Genomic DNA, 24897 nt, shown 5'->3' with positions numbered 1-24897 from the left:
AGTAAGGCAAAACTAGGAGGAGGGTTTTGATGTGGGATGTGAAGGGCATATTTCAATGTTCAAGGACATTTCAGAAGAAAACAATGTGACACTGCATTGCAATGGCGCCACCACAACAGACACTTAGAAATAACATTTGTGGCATACAAATAACAAATGCAGCTCCACTTGATGCTTGCCTTTAAAAAAAAAAAGATAAAAAAAGTTCATTTCAAGCGCAATTATGTTTAAGAGTCCGAAGTAAGGAGGAAGGGTTTACAGATAGCATTAATGTGAACGGCAGATGGAAAGAACCTCATGTGAGGCCAAAATAAACATCCTCCATGCCCTTGAGGTTGTAATAGATTGTGACTTTGCTTTACTTCTTCCTCCAATATGATGATAAAGAAAGAAAAATCAAGGTGAATTAAATTTAAGGCAAATGTAAATTCTGAAACTGTTTAAATATTGTGAAATATTACTACAATTTAAAATAACTGTTTTCTGTTTTAATATATTTTAAAACGTAATCTATATTTAATTGGAAAGCAGAATTTTCAGCATCATTACTCCAGTCTTCAGTGTCACAATCATTCAGAAATCATTCTAATATGCTGATTTGTGGCTCAAGAAAATATTCTTATTATCAAAGGTTAAAGCAGCTGTGCTTCTTGAAATTTTGTGGAGAACATGATACATTTTTGATACATCACTGTACCAGTGGAAACCGAAGCGATTAAACCGATGATCATTACACAGGTTATTACTTAATACATTGAGGCGAGTTTTCAATGCTGGTAGCAAGTAAAACAAAAAGGTAAAATCAGAAAAAGCTTTTATGAAATGCACAGATTATTTTTATTTTATTCATTATTTTTTCTAAAAACCAAAAGGGTAAGGAAAAAACAACCAGGTGAAATCTTTCTATTACTGAAACCACAATTTGAATCAAATACAGTGAATGTAAGTAAGGGCCCTATATGGTCTACTAGTTTCAGATTTGATACAAGTTCTACAAAATCATTCATCCCGAAAGAAGGAGTCTAAATCCCCCATCTCCTCGTGGGCCTGTTTGGAGTTTGCCTGAGATGGACGGGTCATGCTGGCAGGATTTTCTTGGCTTTGTTGTGACATATCAACTTCTTTCTTGATTTCCCGGCCTCCACCCAGAAGCTTCTGGCTCTCGGTGAAGTACTGGTTAGGGTGATTGAGAGAAAACCCAGCATCCTCAACCTGTAACAAACAACAGAGATTAGTAAGCAAATGACTATACTTGCATTCTGAATAGTGTGTACTGTATTTATTGTTTAAATAACTGCTTTGGGATTTTCAGGCTACTATGCAATCGCTTCTTTCCATTCTTCTATGGCAAAGCCTTTCGCCGATGGATTCCTGAAAGCTGCATTGTATTCAGAACGCTGTCCAAATCATTTGTTTCTAAATGTAGAGGATATGGCTGTTTAATTATACTTCAATCACAGCACGCCCCTGATACTCCTCATGAATCAAACTTTCAAACCCATCTCTCTGAATCGAGTGCACGGGGTCCCTGCGGTAGTTAAGCTGTGGACAGAAAGATCCATTACACGGATTCAACACGGAGTTAACACATTACAGTGGACTACCCTCGCCCGGCAACTCTGCGGCAAATGAAATATGCATAAACATGAAACAATCTCAGCCGAGGCCCAGAGATGGATCATTTGGCAGATGCGCAACAAGCTCTCCTCCTTCCGAAGTCCGCCTCTCTCAGCTCCCTTCCTCCTTTTCATTATTCTCTCTATTGTTTGATTTATTGCGGTTGTGTAAATATTTCATCAGAGAAGCATTACATTTTGACCTTTAAATAAATGCTGCCGGGGAGGGAGGAATGTAAGCGTCTATTTGTTATGTGTCGCGGATATGAAAGCGGAGGGCGCATATGGCAGTGATGAAAGTCTCCTACGCATGAATCCAACAAGCGTGTTTTTGCGGCCAAGATGGTTGTGGCATCCTGTATCAGACGGAGGAAAGGTGAGGCTGTGCGGATCCACTGATGCTCCAACAAGAATGTTTTATTGTGCCTGTTAACATCGGAGGATTATTTATTCACCTACCCTAAAATATGAGTCATGAATTTCAGAGATGTGATTTTCATTGCGGTTGGTAGGAGGGAGGGGGCAGTTTATCTTTCAAATCCTGTTATTGCAGGCTGTTCATCAGGGAAGCCATCTTATTCATTTTCCCGCATCATAAGCCATTCACACTGTTTGGCTGAGGGCTATTAGTCATCAGAAATGACCCCAGTCCCGAGCGCCCCGGGGCCAGGAGCTAAATTATGTCCTTGGGATGCAAAAGCTATGGCGTTTCACCAGGAGCCATTAAAAGCCGTTATATCCTATCAATGACACTTTAAGTGTATTACGGCATTAAAAGAGGGGTGGCGCAGACACAAACACTGTTATAAACACTTCTTATCCAGGGAATAAATCTAGATGTGCAAGAAATTAGAAATTTATACACACTCTTTGATTTACTTATTTTGACTCTGAGCTTAAGCATTAACAACAGCAAGAAGTGTTTACAGAAATGTATGTAGGATTTTTCCCTGAGCAGTGTTTTTAATAATAATGAAAACTGAAACAAGAACGGAAATGAAAATAATAAAAACAATATAAATAAGGAAATTTAACTAAACTAAAATACATTTTCATGATTCAAATGAACTACCATTCAAATATTTGGAGTATATTTATATGGAGTCAAGAATTTTATTTTTATTAAAGATTTTTATTAAAGATGCATTAAAGTATGGAAAGACATGTATACTTATGCAAATATTTATATTTCAAATAAATGCTGACTTTAAAAATTAAAAACATTTTTTTTCTTTTTTACTTTATTTCTTATCAAATAAATGCAGTCTTAATGAGCATTAGTGTATATATTTTCAATGTGGCCAAAAATCGTAGGATATTATAACATAAATATACTATAAAACAGTGATGAAAAATATAACATCATAAAATTTTTTCATTTTTTTATTGATTTATTTTTCTTTAGCAGCCCTAAAACACAAAAACTAGATGATAAATTGAAAATTAAAGTGAAAAGAAAATCGAATAAAGCATTTACTATGAATTGGCAAAAATGAATTAATTAACCTCTTAACTGTGACTCATTTTTTAAAAGTGCATGACCCAAACCTACATTTTTATAATTCTTGACTGAAAACATTTTGTAACATGATTTTGATGTACCATTTTCATGGTAATGCAATGTTTGAATTTAAAATGGGTTTCAAAAGATGAACTTTGACATTTTAAGTTTTCAAGTGATATATAATTTCTGATGATTTCTAAAATGTGATAGAGAAAAAGGCAACAAAGACGACTTTTTTTTTTTGACAAAAGGTCAGAACTGTTATGATGAAGGTTTTTGAGGTGCACTCTTGCCATTAGGGCTGGGATAAACGATTATTTTTTAAACGATTAATCTAGCGATAATTTTTTCGATGCATCGATTAATCTAACGATTCATTTTTCCAGGCCGATTCGATTTCGATTATCTCCCCATTTATTGACTACTAACAATTTATACATGTTGATTTACATATCTGAATGAAAAAAAACATGAATTCCTTAACATTGCAATATATGTTTATTTCTCTTAAAATTACAAAATAAAAGACTGACTAAGAATGCATTACTTTGCACTTGTATAGAGATAGCATTCAATAAAACCTTGAAGCCTTGAAAACACATAGCTTACTGAAACAAGCTTACTGAACACATAGGGCCTAGAGCTTACTGAAAAAAAGTTCTTCTTTCAGAATAAAAAATTAAAATTAACAGTGGGAGCCAGCAGCCTGTCATGTAGAAAAAAAAAAATCTCCGAATGCTCCACGTGAAACTTTGGCGTTCCGCCCTTTTTCTATGGTGTTTAATGATTTTGATTAATATGCGCAAGGGAGAGAGAGAGCAAGAAGCGCTCGTGTTGTTTGAAGACTGTGAGTGCGCGCGCACAGCCGGGGCTCTCTCTCGTACGCGCCCTGTCAGGCGCAGCACAGTCATTCTATTCTACATCACTCACCGATCAAATAAGGCTTTGACAGCCGCCAAAAAAAAAGATCAATGCAGAAAAACCCCTGGATTGGTTATATAACGTTGGACAGAATGTTGATCCGGCCATCGCATATATTCAGCGCACATAAGGTAAACGTTTTGCAAACGTTTTTTAGAGAAATAAAAACAGGTCGACGAATCGATGCGCATATTTTGCGTCTACGTATTTTTTGCGTCGACGTCATCGATGACCTCGACGCGTTGTCCCAGCCCTACTTGCCATACATTAATCTATTACTTTTCCTACATAATTATTAACAAAAAAGATTGGGAAAATATCTATTTAGGAGTCTTAGACCTTTCCAACGATATATAGTTTGTCATGATTAGAATAGGATTTAATTGTAATATAGTGAAGTAAACATAGGCATCCCACCGAGTTAACAGGTTAAAAAAACTCATAAAATAGATTATTTCACATCAGCATTACAAGCAGAAGTTCTCTACAAGTTTCTGGTAGATAATGAAAAATGCCTCACAAATTTATTTGTTGCTAAGCCTCCCTGTTTAAAATCCATCTAGCAACACACTGCTGACAAACATCTGAAAGGTTTCCCAATCTCTTTTATATCCAAAACGGTCTTCTCCTCCTCTCCATATTAACCTGTCACCTAGCAGATGGTGTGTGCACATTTTCATTCTCAACCTGTAAGCTGGGCTGCATTTTCAGCAGAGGGACAGGGCACAGGTGTCACACAGGTAATCTTGACTCACATCGCTTTGAAATATTTCTCTCCGCTCAAAAATAAATAAATAAATAAATAAATACATTTTTTTTTAAAAAGCAGAAAAGTTACTGCATGAGTCATATCCACCCCCCCCCCCCCCAATATAAAAAACCCCAAGAAGGACTCAGAGGAAATCCATTAGATAACCATTTAAATAGAGCTGTAATCATTTGCTTTCTCAACCAGTTCTGACACACAAATCCACCTCTATTATGCCCCTGTCAAAAGAAAGCATATTGAAACCGCAAAGCCCTTGAAAAGTCCAATCTCAAAGGGCAATTCAAATAGAAAAAGCAAAGGTTTAGCACATTTATCATTTAATAAGAGTTTGTGCTCACTTGGCCTGAAAAAAATAACTACAATATTAGCCTTAAACATGCTTTGAATATATTAATGACCTTGGACAATGCTGATCTGGTCTTCACCAGAAAGCTTTAGATGATAAAAGTTCTTAACATATTGAAGGCTTAACTCTTTGATGCATAATTATTAAATCAGAAATGAAAAAGATCTTTTATATATATAATCCCAATCTGTAACTGTTTCTGAGAGAATTACACATCTGTCCATTACAATAAAATGTACATATTCCAGAGATATTTGGTGAATTACCATTTCCTTCAGCAATGCTGAATTGATGTTATTAATAAAACAACACTATGACAAAGACCCTGTCCTAAATGCCACCCTACGCCTTCAAATGTCAAATGCGGCACCCTACGGGTCCATGGATTTCACTGACACAAGCAATGATAAGCTCCGGTCTGCAAATTCACATCGAGTGCACCATTTGGAATGGAGCCAAAAACGACATACAGAATTATGGCAGAATTAAGAGCCAAATGTAATTACCCATGTTGCTTGTAAATGGTTAAAAAAGATCTGTACTTGTAGCAGATACCATTTATCAGAGGGTTAATGAATCTTTAAGTACTTTATAAAACTTCACAAGTTAAGATTATATTGGATTTCAAGCTAATGGCAGATGTGACTACAACGGTCAGGCTCTGTAAAAGACTTTGCAGGGCTGTCCCTGAGCTGACAAAAGCAGGCCCAATTAGAGCAGGCCAAAATAAAAAGTATCCTTACATTGTGTGTCATCTCAAAGTACTTCTGGCAGGCCAGCTGATAGTGCATTCCCTTGACCAGCTCCAGAATCTGTGAAAGAGAGAAAGAAAGTGTTGAGCGGTTGGAAGCGAGAGAGGAATAGGAAGACCAAAAAAAATTAAAAATAAATGGAAACCAGAGACAGTGATAATGAATGAGAGTTTAAAAAGAAAAAGGCTTTACTTTATTATTTATAATACATTTACACATGTATGCTCTAAAAAGTGAAAAAATTAAAAAGTAATGTGTGTGAATTATTAAAGATCAAATATTAGGAAGTGGAAAAACCGCACATGTTGGCTCCACAAAATGACAAAAAGCATCAGATGTCAAAGCCACCTTAAACTTGCCATTAACATGCCATGGTCAGTAACTGAATGTTCTTTTAATACATTTTATTTACACCTTCGTTCATGTCTCAAGCATGTCCAGGTGGAAAACGGCACTTACATTTCACACTGTAGAGCTTGTGCATACTGAAAAACACAGACGGACAGCTTGAAATGCTTTTTGCCATTCTGACAGATCAAAAATGAGGTATATGGCCTAACGTGCTTCCATACTTCAGAAACATTCCCAGAGTAAAGAATTCTAGCAGAAAAAAAAAAGTCACAACACTTGTTTTTTGTGATACTGATGGTATATTAATAAGCATTACAACAAGATAAAAACTGAGCCTGATGGAAAATTTATAACCAAGCCTCATTAAAGTAACGGATAATGATTATTTGTAACACAAACAGTGTCAGTATTACATATTACTTGTGTATTTAGATAACAGAAATCCATTAGCATTTATGTTTCAATGAAGAATATAGTCTAGAACTGTCCCTGACCACCTCTGAATCCAAACACGATGAATCTGGAAGTACATTCACATCAGACTTATAATGTAGTCATGTGACATCCAACTATAAGCTGATCGCTGACAATGCATGTTAAATGGCAGGTGCAAAGAAGGCCAAAATGTCAAATCAATATCTAAGCAGTCTTTGATGAGCAATAAAGATGAATAACACTGTTAACAATGCATTGTGCTACTTTCGCTGACACAGCAGACATTTATGAGGTGAAAGACAGAGGCAAAATGCCATCAAAGGGAGATGGACAAGTGGTACACATTCTGCTTCTCTTTCCTCTTTTCCTCTTCTCTTTTGCTCAGACTTCCCCTCAGGTGATGCTTTTAACACCATGTATTCCCTGTGGTAAAGCATGGCATTCTACCTCAGCTAGCAGCGGAAAGAGCTGAAATGCATAATACATGGACTTAAATGTGAGAGCCAACACCATCCAACACTTAACTCTAAGCTCCAGTGACAAACACTAATGGGAAGCAATGGTTTAAAAAAAAAAAAAAAAAAAAAAAAAAAAAAAAAAAAACACCAGATAGGAGGGCAATGTATGCTGTGAAAAACATTAACATAAACATCCTATATGTTTATAAGTCCATAAAATCTGAATTTACAATTAGGGCTGGGCGATATGACGATATAAATCAGATGGACGAAATTAAAAGTCTATCGTTTCATATTATGCTCTATCGTTTATTTCGTGGTGCAGCAAAAACATTGTTTTCGGCAATACGTTTTCATTAAATTAAATCTCTTAGGCCGCATTCAGACTGCACGATTTTAGCCCAGTTCTTGGCTCGCCGACAGGTTTTGAGAAATCGCCGACAAATGCCTGAAATCACAGGCAAATCGGTGCTCTATCACGCAGTGTGAATGAGCAAAGATGCGATCTGAGAGAACCGCCGACAAGTCGCAGATGCCCGTGAGATATTTGGCATGCTAAATATCTGGACGTGTTGGCGATTCAAAATCATGCTGTGTGGAAAGTGTTCTGACTGAACTACATTGGCGATTTCTTGTCACATCTCGCATGGGTTTGGTTGTGAAACGTAGTTTGCATGCCAGACAGAGTTGTCGCCAAAATAGTCATGCAGTGTGAAAAGAACAGTGACCCGACGTCTTTGAAAATCGTGCAGTCTGAACTCGGCTTTACATGCATTACACGGGGATGCAGGCAGATGACGAAAACGTAATCTTTGCATGTGTTTTTAAGCACTGTGGTTTAAAACAACTGTTTTTAGGCCCTTAAAACACAAACAACAGAGTTATATGAGCACACTGTCTCTGTTTCTGTGTGAGAGGAGTGCGTAAGCCGCGCATCAACTGCTAATAGAGCTCATGAGCATTTTTGCCATTTTATTGGCTTTGAACCATTGCATAAACACTTAAATGCGTCCAAATGCAAGTATCCACATAAACAGTCATTTGGGTCTTAAGGGAATGTAAACAGTTGCGAGAGAAAGCATATATATAACAATATATGGGATCCGGATTTCGGTCTTAAAGGGGAAGCTGTCCAATATTCGTCCTGTCTGTCATTCATGAAAATCTCTCACTGCTCTTGACTAAATCACTTTTGTAAATAGAATAAGAAGAAAATAAATAAAAAATGTAATGCTAATGATTATGCGTATATACAGTATATATACAGTGGGTACGGAAAGTATTCAGACCCCCTTAAATTTTTCACTCTTTGTTATATTGCAGCCATTTGCTAAAATCAGTTCAAAAGTTCATTTGTTTTCCTCAATGTACACACAGTACCCCATATTGACAGAAAAAACACAGAATTGTTCACATTTTTGTGAACAGAGAGAAATGAACTAAGAGAAATGAACCAAGAGAAAACATTACCGTCTACAGCCGCGAGAGGGCGCTCTATGCTGCTCAGTGCTCCTGTCTACACTGAAGACATAGAGCGCCCTCTCGCGGCTGTAGACGGTAATGTTTTCTCTCGGTTCTTGGTTATAAATAAATGCGACTTATAGTCCAATGCGATTTATATAGGTTTTTTTCCTCATCATGACGTAGTTTTGGACTGATGCAACTTATACTCAGGTGCGACTTATAGTCCGAAAAATACGGTAACTCATTTACACAATGTATTTCTCATTTATTGTAGTTTTTGTCCTATCGCTTGTAATTAGTTTCTTGTTCTTAATTCATCACTGACTTTTTATGTATCTCCAGTGAGCTTGAGTGTTTTTTTTTTGTATTACTTTGATATTTACGTTGGTGACAAGGATTATGAAAAGTCTATGGTATCAAATCTTAATATCATAAAAAACCTTATTAAAAGAAAAAATAACTATATAAAAATAAAAATCGATATTGAGATATAAAATGTATCATATTGTGATAAGATTTTAGTCATATTGCCCACCCCTACTTACAAGCTACAAAATACTTTTCTGACACCAAAGTTCAAATCAGAAACTTTATCAAGATATGATTAACACTTTATACAGTGTCAAGGAAGGATCAAAATGCTAGAAAAATTGCATTCTTGTAAGAAAACTCAATTGTCAAAAAAAAAAAAAAAAGAACATTGAAATTGCAACATTTATGACGCTACTTAATTTAATACTGCTAGCAAAATCATTGGAGAAAAAAAAACTGACTTAGTTCTGACTTTTTTATTATATTTGTGGCTTAGTAACTTGATAGTAAACAAACAGGTGCAACATAAGACTATGATTTCAGGGGATGCTCAAGTATTAAGTTGTGGCGTGAAAATGATGGGATTAAATCCGTAACATGCATGTTACGCATGACTCTACATGTTCTCCCTTCTTTTTCCACTGTTTGAACCAAGCAACTCGACCCTTTATTCGGCACTTCCTAAGGTAAGAGTCATGCTTTGACGTGCTCTAACTGTGAGTGAGAGAGGTGAGCTCAGACTGTAGTCTCGCCCTTTTGACTGTAATGTCACTTTGTCAATAGGCAGGCTGACTGAGAAGGCTGATGTTCTGCATTTTAATCACCCTACTACCTGGGCTTTTCAGATTTTCTGAGGTTTTTAATTATCCAGCGCACTGGGCTGGCTCTACAGCGAGAGGGCCACGTGCTGCACGAGCTCCTGGGGTGAACATCAAGCTGTTGCTTCATACGCCCACAGGTCTAAGACTCTGAACACTGAGAGTGTATAAGGACACTGCTTGGGGTCTCCAATGAAATTATGAATTTAATTGGATTGGAAATGTGGTACCCTTGGGTTGGCATGTCGAAGTGCATTAGGCAGCCATCGGCCATTTCCCTCAACCGCACGATGGGTGGTAGTGGACAAGGCATGTGAGAAGAAGAAAAAAAATCCAGCACACCTTACAGAGGGGAACAAGCTAACGTTTCTAAAATAGCTAAGAATGATTTTCACACACTTTAATCTATATGCTTTATAGAACTTGTTTAAAAAATATAATTTTCAACATATTACAACATCATATGCATATCTTCATTTTTTTCATAATTTTGTTCCATAAATAACCCATGATTTACCTGAAATAAGGGAACAAATTAATAAATAGAACACATTCTTAATTCATGAAAATCTTTAATTTTCCTTCCCATGTTTACCACAGTAAGAGATGCGAAAACAGTGTATATATATATATATATATATATTTATATATTTATTTATTTTAATATGCGAAATATATCTGACTTAATTAAGATAACGATTTAAAACAGAAGTGTGGCAGTGCTCTATAAGTTCACGGAAAGAAAATTATGACAACACCCATTCTGTTTGATTGCTTTATTTTACAAGAGCACAAATCTTGTTTTTATTGTGAGTGTTCACAAATGTAAACACTTTTGCGGAAAAGGTTTTTTTTTGTTGGATTTTTTATGTCTCAGCTGTTTCGATCGTATACCAGCAATTCAAACTTACATCGCAGTCTGTTCATTATCAAAATAAAATAGTCAACTAAACATTTAAAAGGTTACACTGGTCAGTTTAAATTGACCGTAGTATACCGTTTCACTCTACTGTTATGACAATGATGTTTTTGCGCATGTAAAGAGGACGATCTTTTCCGTCTATATGCAAATGTGTGTAAAGTACTATATAAAGCCTAGTTTACATTATAAATAATAGTTTAACATTCAAATACACTGCAAATATGGAAACATTTGGATTTGTACTGAATGAGACATGAGAAATAACCTCCAAATAAATCTAGCCAAATCCATGCTCGCCTGTCCTCGTATGCACGCATGCAAAAATTCCAAATCTGACATTTTCCAGAACAGAATCCAGCAGGATCAAATTATGTACTGGTTGTAATAATCATATAAAAAGATTTAATGTGAGCAACAATGTGTTTTGCTGCAGCAGCACCGATGGAAGCGGTTCACTTACTGCGCAGCACAACCAAACGCACGCCACAGTTATGTTTGGGATAATTCTATTTTAAATGCTATAATGTCAGTTGAAAACATTGCAATTGTTTTTTAAAATACGAGCACCACAAAACCATTTAAAGAGGCGCATTCAGCAGTCTCCGTGCGGGATAGGAAACAGTCAACAAAGTAAAATGATCTCAAACATATGGCGTGCTCTCTTCATTTTATCAAATGCTCATAATAACATCTATTCATTTTAGAATCCTGCTACTAGCATTTTATTCAGACTTAAACCCCTTTAATTCAAGTGAGAAAGTTTTTTGTGTGTGTGTCTTTTGCACATCCTGTCATGCCGGTGACTGCGTGGCTGCAATAGATGCATTTTGCAGCATTAAGGTTTACAATTAATCGATAAATTGACCATTAATTTAAACAATGATAATGGAAATGATCAAAAATTGACATCCCTAGTTCAAATACCCAATTTTTATACAAAATATAGTAATAATTATAATATACAAATAATAATAATATAAATGTAAATATATAATGTACATTAAAATATCTTTTTTTTATATGACATTAATTTTTGATAGCCAACTTCAGTCATATCAGCTACAGTAAAACCAGAGATAGTATGCAAGATTTGGCTTTATGTATATATTCTTTTTAAGAGCCTTGTAATGCTGAACTTAATGGTCTTTTTAAAACCAGTCCATTAATTACATTAGCGTCAAAGGATTATAACTCCATGAGAACATCACAGCAAGGCTGGTCTATCTCATTTCCCTGCCTGGCTGTTTGAGCTGCTTTAATGTGTGAAAAAAAAAAAATCAGCTGAAATGACTTTTAAGAGTACTTTAAAGAATCCAAAAAAAATCACTGGATACAGCAAAGGTCCAAGTAATCAACACAGAGCTGAAGCTGTCATTACACGGGAGAATCCTGAGCGTTATTTCTTTTTGCCATTGATATTCCAGAAGTACAGCAGATTCATTAATATTCCAAAAGTGCTGCAGGATGGGGCTTTCAGGGATGAATCATGCCATTTTTGTGTGATTACTACACAATCGTATCATTTTAAACATCACACTAATGTCTTTTCAACCCATTATTTGGTAGATTTTGTTTTGTCTGTGGTCATGGAGAGGATAAGTTGTTTTAAAAAGCCCTTTACACTCTTTCTGCTTTTGAACATTGTGCTGAATCTGGTCAAGTGTGTGTTAGTTGTTGGACAAACCTGATTGATCCCACTAGGGGAGACTTTATAGTTCTGCAACTTCTGTTTCAACAGCTCAGGGTCGCTGTGGCGGAATGGGCACCCTGTGAAGAAGATGAAGAGAAGGAGAAAATGGGTTTACAAGCATCACAGTTCAAACCAGTGTCTGAAAATATGTTCTACAGGACAGTTGAACACAACCAATGTGTTTTTTTGTGTGCCCTTGAAGGCCCCTGCAGGTAGGGGGTACTACTTGTGGGGTCGTGTTTCCAAACAAAAGTGACGTCAGAGTTTGGTACGCTTGAATGATGTGAACACTGTCTTCTGAACTCAGGTGTCCACCCACTAACTGTACCCGAGTCCGCTTAAAAGGGGTGGTCTGGGGTACTGTTCTAGTTTCGGTACGGTTTGCTGCTGATATGAAAGCAATCGTACTAAATCGTGGAAGTGAACCACTATTAATGATGTACAATTTGATAAAAATGTGTTTGCGTTTCACTCATTTTCCTGACAAGCCTGAGTGACGCACTACAAGCAGAGTGCTGTATCTCATTTCTGTTCGCCTTCAGTGTTCTTTAGAGCATTTGCAGTACACTCGTAAGACAGACGTAAGTGTCGTTATGTACGACGGTTCAAAATTATGTACAACGGTTCAAAAACAATAAATATTAAAATGAAGAGAGCAATGCTATGCATTTTGCCGCCTTCTCCTGTGCCGTTGTTACTAAGCAATGGGATAAACAACAGCTGGCTTAATGATGCAACGAACCGTGGTTCGGACCCAAATAAAATAATATGAATGCAGTTTCATAATTACATAATTACAATGTAATGTTCTGATTTAGTGCTCAAGAAAGATGTCTTATTCTGCTTAATAATTTTTGATGAATAGAAAGTTCAAAAGAACAGCATTTATTTAATATAGAAATTATCTGTAACACAAATGTCTTTACTGTGACTTTTGAATAATTTAACGCATCCTTGCTGATTAAACGTATTAGTATCTTTCAAATATTAAATCTTTTGATTAAAATATATCAAAATATATATTTAAATGATTGATTGACTGTTTATAGTAGAGTTTATTTTTATTTTTATTCAAGACCACCTGCATACTAAGCAGCCTTCTAATTCTCTTTATTGCAGTACTAAACCCGGGCCTCGGGGCGACCGATTGCATTTAAAACCAACAGTCTGGCTCAGTATGACTCACCGTGGTAGTCGCCTTGGCTGGGTGGGTTTGACAAAATCACCTTCATGCAACTGTAAGGGGTGTAGTCAGTCCGCTTGCCTTCCTTCCCAAACATGTGGCGGACGCTGTAGGCATATGCTTTATCAAACTGCAGAGCAAGACAAAGATGAGAGAAAGAGAGAGAGAGAGAGAACATGAGTTTAAGGGAGAGGACAGTAAAGCGTGTGGGAAGAAGGTAGGAATAGTGGGGAGGTTGTAGGTGAAACGAAGACATTGTCATACATCAAGTGGGTTGTGGCAGGGCTTTTTCCGCTATGAAATATAGAGCTATGAGCAGGGACCTTCTGTAGTGGTGTCACCAAACTGCAGCCAGCTGTGACTGGATTATGGATAATGTGGCTGATCTTTTACTTGCTCCCCTGCCCCACTTCCCACTCTCTCTCTACGCACAAATCTCTTGTCTCTGAGGCATCGCTATCAAACCAAATAAAAAATATTAACACACGCAAAGGAAAACCATTCTGTTAAAGAGCTGCAACCTCAAGCAGAAATAAAAAACTTTACAGAGTAAAGGACAGGGTTTCTGCAGGATTTTAAGCTCAAATTTAAGCCATTTTTATGACCTATACAGATAAAAGTAATACCATATGTCTATAGTAACATATTAAACTGAAAAAAGGCAGTAAAAATCATGATTTACTTTTCAGTTTTCACAAAAACTAAAAGTTTTATAAAATGATAAAATTCACATTTCAACCTTTAAACCTTTTTTAATAAAATGGATGAGTCAAAAGTATTAATTATTACATTTATTTAAACAATTATCATCAATAAATTATTACAAAATTCATTTTACAGTTTAGATTTTTATAATGCAGTTTCTTTTTATTGAACAACCAGTTCACATTTACAGCTCTGGTTGTTTGCAGGGTAAAAACATGGGTCAATTTTCACATTACAAAAACAACCCCAATACTGTGTTTTTGCAATACTGGAGGCTGCAGTTTCAGGACCGCAGTATTAGGACTGCATTTCAACAAGGACCTTTTTTTGTGACAGCACCATATAGCCAATTCTATTCCAACAGAGGAGACCAGATTCAAACATCAAACAAACAGATGAAAGGACTAGATCCATGGAAACTATTAATTTTTTTTTTACTTTCCGTCATATTTTTTGATGTAAGAGCTGGCGTGAACTTAAGTGTGTGAGGCAATGTCAGCAGTATCCATTTAGCCTATTTAGCTGTGCAAAACAGTTCACTGTGCTGCTGGATGTTGTAGACTAGGGCTGTAGCTATCGAATATTTTAGTAATCGAGTATTCTACCAAAAATTCCATCGATTAATCGAGTAATTGGATAAAATGTGTTTTTGCTTAATTAAAGTGCAATATTAATTATGCAAGAGAAAATAAGACTCCTGGGTCTTGTGACGGTCACGGAGGGACCGCACGTTCAACATGGACGTTAATACGCACACATACACACAAACCCACACCGAGACTGTTTGGAGATACAAGAGTTTATTGTAATTATTGATCAGAGAGTGAATGAAATACCTGTAAACTATGTGTATTGTTGCCGTGTAGCGTTTGTCCCGTGATTTTTAGAGTCCTGGTAAGAAACAATGGCAGGAATTATTGGTTCCGCTTAGGGTGGGAATCTACCATGTATTAATTGAGCGTGGGGGTTTCAGGGGCAACGTGGCCGAGTTGTTGCTGTTATTTCCTGTTTAATGTGAACGAATCAATAACATCAAAGTAGATCTATTAAGTAGTCTTAAGTCTTATTTAGTGAGACAGCAGAAGCTGAAATCACAGCGAGCGTCATGCGCGCTTCAGTGTCTGTAATAAAGGAAGACGCCCTTCTGCTCCATTCATTAACAGAGGCACGCAGAACATGCAGGATTCATATTTAAATAGACTGTTCCGGCTTAATATTTACAAATATTAGCCCATATCGTGATTTGATGTAAGTGCAATGACCGATTTTTGATTAATTCATTCAAAATTTGGCAAATTCAATGCCATTCTGCGTTAAACTGTAAAATCCGTTTTTATGACAGGATTCCGCGATTCCCTCTGCGTTTTCTGCATCGCGGAAATCATAGGCCACTAGTTGTGGTATGCCAGCTCTATCTTGCAATGGACACATGCCACAACGTTCTCTTGACGTTTGCCCGCGCCCTCAAATCAAAACACTGCTGACTCCTTGCAGTATGAGATTTCGGATGCAGCGCTTGTGTCTCCTTCCGCTTTGTGGGTGACGTAAACGCATTGTGTCACATTAAAAAAAATAATTGCGAAAGAACCTGACGTGAGATTTAAAATAAATTAAAAGAGGATTCAAGGCAGAGAAATTTGCCTCGATCATTTTTTGTAATCGAGTTACTTGAGTTACTCGAGGAATCGTTTCAGCCCTATTGTAGACTAGTAATTGTATTCAAATTATCAGAAATGTATTAATCTAATAAACACACTGATTTGTACCGCAATTGTTTTACTGTTTACTGCACTTTGTTAAGTGGGTCACACATCAGACATTAAGTGCTGCAGGACTAATGAACTGAAATCACAAGTCTTTCTAAGAAAACTGAATTTAAAACCAGAATATATATATATATTTACTACAGAGCTGTTGAATGCTTGAATCTGATTGGCTGACGAACATTCTGAGGTGTGCAATTATTTTCAGGGAAACGCACACCAAACGTAGTTCCAGACAGCTCTCTTGACCGCATTACAGTTACAAATCACTTCACATAGTTAACTATAATAATGGCCAGCAGATTGTAATGTCTTTACTGTCCATTTTGATCCACAATTTATCCTTTTGCTGAATAAAAGCATTTAAAAAAATAAATAAATAAATAAACGTTTAATTATAAATTAGAATGGTTGTTTCCATAAAAAAAGATTCAATGATAACTTAAGAATTATAGTATAAGGTTTGTCCCTCTTTCGCTTGGATGGCAGCAAAATGCATCAATTCCACAAAAAATCCAAACCTGGTGAATGTGTTCTCCATTATCTAAAGAGCAAGAATGCAAAAAGAACATCTGACCATCTGTGCAGGGTATCACATGATCAATCTCACAAATTTGCTTATATGATTAGTGACCTAGACATGGTGCAGAACACTTTATTTCCTATATTTCCAGGTTTAAATTAAATTAGGAATCCCAGATTTTCAATCCAAATTTTTTTGTTTGCACAGAACATGGGTAGGACAAGAAAAAGAAAAATATATAGATGTTGCCTCATGTAGGGCTGTGTATTGCCAAGAATCTGGCGATATGATACGTATCACGATACAGGGGTTGCAATATGGTATATTGCGATACACTGCGATACTGTAAGGCAGTGTTAATTTCGTTAACGAAGACTACGATGAAAAATATTCATTAACGAAAATTTTTTCTTTGACTAAGACTAGACGTTGAGGAGCTAAAAATAATATCTGATGACGAAATTATGACGAATTTTATGCAGCGTTTTCGTTAACTAGACGAGTCTGGACTATAATGCTATTTGATATCTATTTGATATCTGCATATCTAGTCTCAGTATGGCAGCCGCAGTGGATGGAAAGACTAATAAAACGCGAGCTAGCAATCTGAAACAATGACCTCAGCACCCGAAGGAGTAGGGATGAGGTGACCAGACGTTCCGTTTTCCCCGGAAGTCACAACTCGTTGTTGATTAACTTAAAGTTAGTGAAGGCAAAATCACACTGATAGAAGTGCTCTCTCTCATGTGCGCACGATATATATATATACTGTATATATATATATATATATATATATATATATATAAAATATTTTTATTAGTTGCTCCTTTTTCACTTCCATTAAAGGTATAGTTCACCCAAAAATAAAAATTGTCATAATTTATTAGTTTTTCCAAATTCTGTCCTTGATTCAAATTTCTCATAAACTTAATTGATTTGGTCTAGAGACAACAATTAATGATTATTTTAATTTGAAAACTACATATAAAATAGCTACCAAAACAAATTTTGGTAACTATAGCTTTATTTAAGTAACTATTGACTAAAAGTTGACTAAAATGCAATGACTTTTCGTCTACTAAAACTATGAAAGAATCAAATGACTAAAATGTGACTAAGACTATTAAGCATTTTAATTTCAAGACTAAGACTAAATCAAAAATGCCTGCCAAAATTAACACTGCTGTAAGCAAGGCGATATATTGGGATATTTCTTATTTTAGGAATAGTATATATTATAGGGCTGGGCGATATATCGAATATTAGCGATAACATCGGAATAATTTTGACGACGATGTACAATTTGAATATATCAGGAATATCGAATATTTCAAATTCAAGCATACTTTCCCAAAAGAACGCGCCGAATGTCCAAAAAAGGAACCTGTAACTGCTGACTGCTCTACGCCCCTCTACTACGAGAGCTGTAATGATAGCGGTTGCCAGATAACAAGAGTTTAAATCTCTGAATCAGAGCTCCACTGTTACAAGGATACATTTTCTGCCCGGTGTTTGCTTATTTTAAGGAATCTGGCAACCATGCGCACGTGCTCACTCCTCATTGCGGAAGAGCCGCCGACGATAACCTGAAACACTAACAAGCTGGAATTGAGCGATCTAATGAAAGCGTCGTTCAGCCAGTCTGTGTTCTGTCGTGAGATCTCAACTGTATTGTTTGCATTTGTGATCGCAAAATAAATGCACTTACTCGACCGCTGATGTTTGAATAGAGAAACATAGGCTATGGCCATTTGGAATTACTATTGGGGAATTTCACTGATATGTTTACCAGTTTCCATAATATAGACAGAGAGAATGCAAAAGTCTTTGGTATTCATTTATATATATTTATATATAAGAAATAGCTATGTGCTTCAGCAACTAGCTCCCCATTTAAGAGGGTTTTTAGTGTCAGTAGGAACATAGTTTAATGCCACAGAGCTTCTCTTAAAACCACAGACAGTTGACAGACTTGTGTTCTTAGCTTAAAAACTTGTTAAAAAAATTCAATAAAATACTTATCCCAGTTGAATAGTTTAAATTGTGAATTGCATGCACTAAAAAGAAGAATGCACTTTCTGTAACTGTTACTTAATTTGCACTGCTTCAGCTACATATAGGCCTACATGTATTCATTTAATAAAAAGCAGTAAGTGATCTCTTGGTCTAGATTTTTTAACTGCTTAAATTAGCTGTTTAATCTAAATAGTTTTTTTTTTTTTTTTAATGGGCAAAAGAAAATCATGTTTTATTTTTTATTATTTAAATGCAAATGCAAACATATCGAGATATATATCGAATATCGTAAAAATTTTGACAATATCGAGATATCATTTTTTTTTGTATATTGCCCAGCCCTAATATATTATTAATTATATATATATATATATGTGTGTGTGTGTGTGTGTGTGTGTGTGTGTGTGTGTGTGTGTGTGTGTGAACACCACCATATGCAAACCTTAGCAATAAATAAATAAAAATTGTTTAACCAGAACACAATTGGATCTGCATTTGAAATAATCAGTCCCTGTAACATTCATTGTTATTGAACAACTTTTTGTGCAGTATGAGTAAAGGGGGATAAATTAAAGTGCTTGCCTTTAATAAAAAGTGATCCTTTAATAAAATAAAACAATATAAAAACAATGAAGGCATAATCTGAAAAAAACAATCCTTTAGCATTATAAAGAATAATATTCTGAATATATTACAGTTGGTTTGATACCTTTATCTCAAACGGTGTCAGAGTTTAATTAAAGTGGGTACAGTATATAAAACATTTGAAAAATATGGATTCAGTACTGTATATAAAAACAATTAAGGCATAATCTTAAAAAGTAAGCCTTGTGCATTATACTGAATAATATTCTGTATATTTTACAGTCGGTTTGATACCTTTAGATCAAATGGTGTTGTCGTTTAATGGATTTATATTATTGCATACATCAAAAGTTGTACAATTATTATAAAACACATTAAACAGTAATAAAAAAAATGGAACTTTGTGCAATAACAGGGATGTTTTTCTGAAAATTTCAGTATTGGTTTTATATTATAATGTCACGTAGTTAAATTGTTTAATTAAATTTTTTTTCTTTTTTAATTCATAGAAATTAAGCCTTGTGCAACGTAAAGGGCATAGATTTATGACTTATCTGAGTTAGTTTGGGCTCAAATCATAACAGCCACAAAGAGTTTAATTGAAAAAAAAAACGAACAAAAAAAAAATTTTTTAAAGATTGTCAAACGTCAAATTAACTTTGCCGCCGTCGAAAAGCGCCACACCAACTGCACAAAACGCCCCCAAAATGAGAGAAACTGCAGTCGCGGGACGACCCTGCCATTTGCTGCGCCCCGCACAAGCCTCTTTACACGGGACGTGGTAAGCAGCGGAACCGAGGCGGCAACAGCTCAACAGTCCTGCAGTGGACGTTACCACAAAAGCCCAAATGATGGCACACTTCAGCTTTGTACACCGAAACATGAACTGGGACAAATCTTTCACCCTACCTTACTAGCAGTGAACAAAATTAACGCTAACATTAGTGGCGTGCTCTAATACTAGTATTTCCTGTCACTCAGGATTTGTTCAGAGATGAAGACTGCCATCTAGCGGTCAGGAAATAAACTCAAAACGAAACAAGTGCCATGAATCTTGTATGATTTTTTTTTATTCGTTTATTATCGACATTACGTTTTTGAGAATCGATACAGTATCGCCAAACAAAATACTCGATACTCGTGTATTCATATTTTCTTACATCCCTAGCCTCATGTGGCTATTATCATACAAATTAAGTGACGTGAAATCTCCTTTGAGTATTGCCGGGTCTTATTTGTGCTTTGTGCAGCTTTTTCTGTGCGAGAGCTGCTGTGTACATCCCTGTCTACCTTGAGAAATATGGCGCATGCTTAGGAAACCATTACACTGTTTGCATTTGATGAGGGTCAGTGCAATCAATCTCAGGCCTGAACTCAATATACCAATCATGTACACTCTGGTAACTATCCAAAAGGGTAACCTAGCCTCCTGAGCTGTTTATGTCTCAGCTAAGAGAGGGAGAGAGATAGAGAAAATAGAGCAAATGGGGGAGGGAGGGAGGGAGGGAGGGAGAGAGAGAGAGAGAGAGAGAGAGAGAGAGAGAGAGAGGAAGTAATAATTACCTGCAGCACTCAGATGCCATTACTATAGTAATAAAACCTGTGAACTTGACAAGGTGACTATTTACAAGGCTGCAATTAAACAGGCCATAAAATCAACTTACATCACAAATGAATGGCATGATGGGTCTATAGACTCAAGCAATCCCTTCAGTTTTAATATCATATCACTATTCCACAACTCCACTCTTCTTGTGATCCATTTTGTCCAATTTAAATTCATTTTTAACCTGTGAATTCTGTCCTGGTTGACTGAGATCCCATCCAGGTTTACATTTAAATCTCACTACAGTCAAAGCCATGCTTGATCTGCTCTGAATGTGAGCTTTAAATCTAATCTGCCTTTATGGAGCAGAAATTCTCCCCATATTCACTCAAAGTCAGACAAAAAATGACCTATTCATATATTTTGTTCTTTTAAAAATCAATGCGAATGGCAGTTTGAAAACTACTTTACTTAAATAATGTGACATATTTTTGAGTGAAACAGGATATTCGATGGCGGTAGGGTCTAGGAGTGTGAACAGTAACAGTATTTGGGTAGTAAAAAGTGGTCAGAGAAAAAAAAAAAAACACCTTTAGGGGTACAAAAGCTAGTCATAGTAGGTACTACCCTAAAGGAACTAAAAGTGACATGACATTCAGCCAAATATGGTTGGTTGTCAGAATTCGTGCTCTGTATTTAACCCATCCAAAGTGCACACACACAGAGCAGTGAACACACACCCAGAGCAGTGGGCAGCCATTTCTGCTGCGGCGCCCGGGGAGCAGTTGGGGGTTCGATGCCTTGCTCAAGGGGACCTAAGTCGTGGTATTGCCAGCACCCAAGATTCGAACCCACCACCCTAGGGTTAGGAGTCAAACTCTCTAACCACTAGGCCACGACTTCCTTATGAACTCTTTACAGTAAATAAGGTACATAAGGTTCTGCCCCAGTGACTAGCAGCTGTATACCTAAAGGTCCATTTTTGACATGTTTTTTCTTAGAGTGCACATACAGGAATAGGGCTGAATGATAAATAATGCCTGAATAGCTATTTGGGTTGCACTTTATTTTACAGTACGTGTACTAACATGTACTTATAGTGTACTTACAGTGTATTTATCTAAGAAAGTTCTGGTAATACAAGGTAACTACATGGGGTAGGGTTAGGTTTAGGGGTAGGTTCAGGGTTAGTACCTAGTTATTACATAGTTATTGTAATTACTATAATAAGTACATAGTATGTACATGAGGACCAGGACTGTAAAATAAAGTGCTACCGCTATTTGACTATTAATCATTATCCAGCTGCCCACATTGCCTAAGCAGGAAAGTTATAAAGAATGTGCATTATAAAAGTAAATGGGGTCATTTTTCATTTCACACTGACTTTAAATGTTCACACAATGGATCAAAGTAAGTACATTTTGTAATATGGCAAAACAATCATCATATAGGGTCCCCTGGCTCACAGCAATCTGCTGCTGACTCCCACTTACAGTAAATGCTGTCAGACAACTCGCTGCTGTTGGCTGCACCATCAGCTCATTAGAATGCAACTAATTACTGTATTAATGTCAACAGCCTCTCCCTTAATGTATGCAAATGCACATCTGAGCCATTTCATATCCATTCCAAAGTAAATCTGTACCAAAATAAATGTTGTTAGTTAATCAGTCGTCATTTTCTGCAGATTATAAAACAGGCTCCTGGCGTGCCCTGTTCCTTGCTGGATTCAGGCTCGTCTCATTCCAGATGTGTTCTGGAAATTGACTGCTAGATTATTACACTTGAAAGTGATGACAGTGCTTCATAATGTGGTTCACTGAATGCACCAGGAAGGAGAATTTGAAATGCTTCTGTCGTGCATTTTCTTGCTAATTATCATTTGATTTCTCTGTGAAAACAAGAAACTATGAATAAAAAATTATAAATAGAAAAGGTTTAGCTAAATGTTTTATTGTACTGTAAATTTAAAACTGTACAGTTACTGACCCTGTACATAGAAAAAAGTATCAATGTATTTAAATACCTTTTTTTTTAAACAGTTTTAAACCTCAACTTTCAAAATATATAAACAATACTGTATGTAAAATTAGGTGTGTGACCTAACGCAAGATCTGATGTGACTCGAGGGATCTGACTGGTCTCACGAGAACGTGACGATATCCTCCCAGACCATTCAAATATATTTGCATTACACTGGCCCTTTCACCAGTGGTGGTATGTAAGATATTTTATGTTCAGGCAAGTGGACTCATGATAAGCAGGAGAATTACGCAGTGTAGTCTTTATCCAGTCATAAAAACAGAATTCACAGTTTTACACAGGAATGTCACGGAATGTGTCAATCAATCAAAAGTAGTTAATTACACTTAAATCAAATCACGATATATAACTGTAAATATAAAGCCGCAAAAGTCGATTTAAATATGAATCCTGCATGTTCTGTGTGTCTCTTTTAATGAATTGCGCAGACGCTCGGTTTACACACACACTGAAGCGCATGTGACGCTCATGGTGATTTTAAGCTTCTGCCGTCTCACTAAATGAGGACGGAAACACACGGACAACATCTCCAAAATGGCTCTGAGAGTCACTTCAAGAGCATTTTACCGTTTGATTTGAGTAAAACTAGCATCATATCACTTATCTAGAACTGTAAAGGTATTCGCGGCTACCCGTCTAAATAAAAGTCCAGTACTATTTTTCAGTAGAATGTACATAGCCAGGCTACTGCTTGTACTACTACAAAAATTAATAAACTAATAAACAATTAATAAATTAAGTTGTTTATGCATTCAAATAATTAGACATGCTAAAACACAGAATTAGGCAACAATAAAAATTATAAATAATATAGTAAGAAAAAGTTAAAAGTTTAATAAGGCCCTAAACTTGTAATTTTTGTTAAACTTTTAATAAATTGATGTGAAAATGTATACGTTTCATGATTTTGATTAACCCTCTGAAGTCGATTAACGCGTATATGCGTTATGAGGCATTTTCTCCTGATAACCCAGTAAAAAAAATTTAATTTCACTTTCAGTTTTGATTGTACAGATAAGAGCAAAACATCAATCGAATCTGTAAAGGGTCTACTTTTTTTTGTATACAGACATAATAACAACAAAACTTTGTTTTACTAGTTAGACTTTTTCCAAACTATAATTCCTGACTAAATGTATAATCAAGTGAAATATTATGAAGTTTCAATAACAATATACAATACTAAAATGTAAAAAAAATGTAACAAAACATGCTGTTCTTTCAATTTAGCCCCCCCAAAAAACCTGAAAAATATTCTCAGCTCTTTTCAACATTAATAATAATAATAATAATAATAACAATACATTTTTTTTTCTGTAGAAAATCAGATTGTTAAAAGGATTTCTGAAGGATTGTGTGACTGGAGTAATGATGCAAAAGATTCAGCCTTGAAAGTTTGATTGTTCCTAATAAACTGTTTATCTGCACTCGCAAGTGAATATTAAATTATGTTGTGGGGTAATTAAATATATCCTAAATAAACTACAAACATAAAATTACATACATTTATTTTGTCCTCACAATCTTTCTTGTAACTCCTCCCTCTCAGTGACACAGCTGACTGAAAGGCTCATTATGCAGCTCATTATGCGGGCCTTTGTCTTCTCAGATGTAAATCACAATGTTATTCATGATAGTTGATGCCTACTCGCTTATGACTTTTACCAACCAAAAGGGTCTTAGAAAATTTTAATCAATATATTGTTTTCTGTAAGTGAGTAAAGAAGATGATTTTCACATAATTTAGAAGAATAATTCTAGGCTACAAGCTCCAGTTCTCAAAAGTCCCGGGAACCAATGTTCTGTATTTGTTTTATGGCCTTATTCAAGGGATTTAACATTTTTAGTTTTTCACTAACCATGCATAACTTTTTTTTTTTTTTTTCTCAAAAACACAGTCATGTACATATATGCTGTTCACATATTATTAATGCTGTATCACATACATTATTCATGCTTATTATATATATTTTTTTATTAAAGTGGAAATCAGTTTACTAAATAATAACCTTGACTGACTGCTTCACTTCCACTTTACAGGGATATTTGTTTTGTTTATTTTTATTTATACTATTTATAATTTTTGTGCAATTACTTGTCAGTTGAGTTTGTGGCAAAACCTTCTGCAGTGTTTACATGAAAATATATATTTAATTTCATGAAGTTTATTTC

The 24897-nt window shown here is 35.8% G+C and overlaps 1 protein-coding gene across 1 annotated transcript in view; it reads right to left on the bottom strand.

The window, feature by feature from the left end:
* Positions 1–797: 797 nt before the first annotated feature.
* LOC132110729 (DNA primase large subunit-like) overlaps positions 798–24897 on the bottom strand; it is a 68913-nt gene continuing 44813 nt past the window's right edge. Inside the window, exons 11-14 of the mRNA XM_059517571.1 lie at positions 13545–13671; positions 12353–12435; positions 5900–5968; positions 798–1212 (exon numbers count right to left, since the gene is read on the bottom strand). Of these exons, the coding sequence (XP_059373554.1) occupies positions 1000–1212; positions 5900–5968; positions 12353–12435; positions 13545–13671 (492 nt within the window). The 3' untranslated portion in view covers positions 798–999. The remainder of the gene's footprint in view (positions 1213–5899; positions 5969–12352; positions 12436–13544; positions 13672–24897) is intronic.

This window comes from Carassius carassius, chromosome 30 (assembly GCF_963082965.1).
Source record: "Carassius carassius chromosome 30, fCarCar2.1, whole genome shotgun sequence".
Taxonomy (NCBI): domain Eukaryota; kingdom Metazoa; phylum Chordata; class Actinopteri; order Cypriniformes; family Cyprinidae; genus Carassius; species Carassius carassius.
Note: the sequence above shows the minus strand (reverse complement) of the source record. Positions and strands in the feature narration are given on the sequence as shown.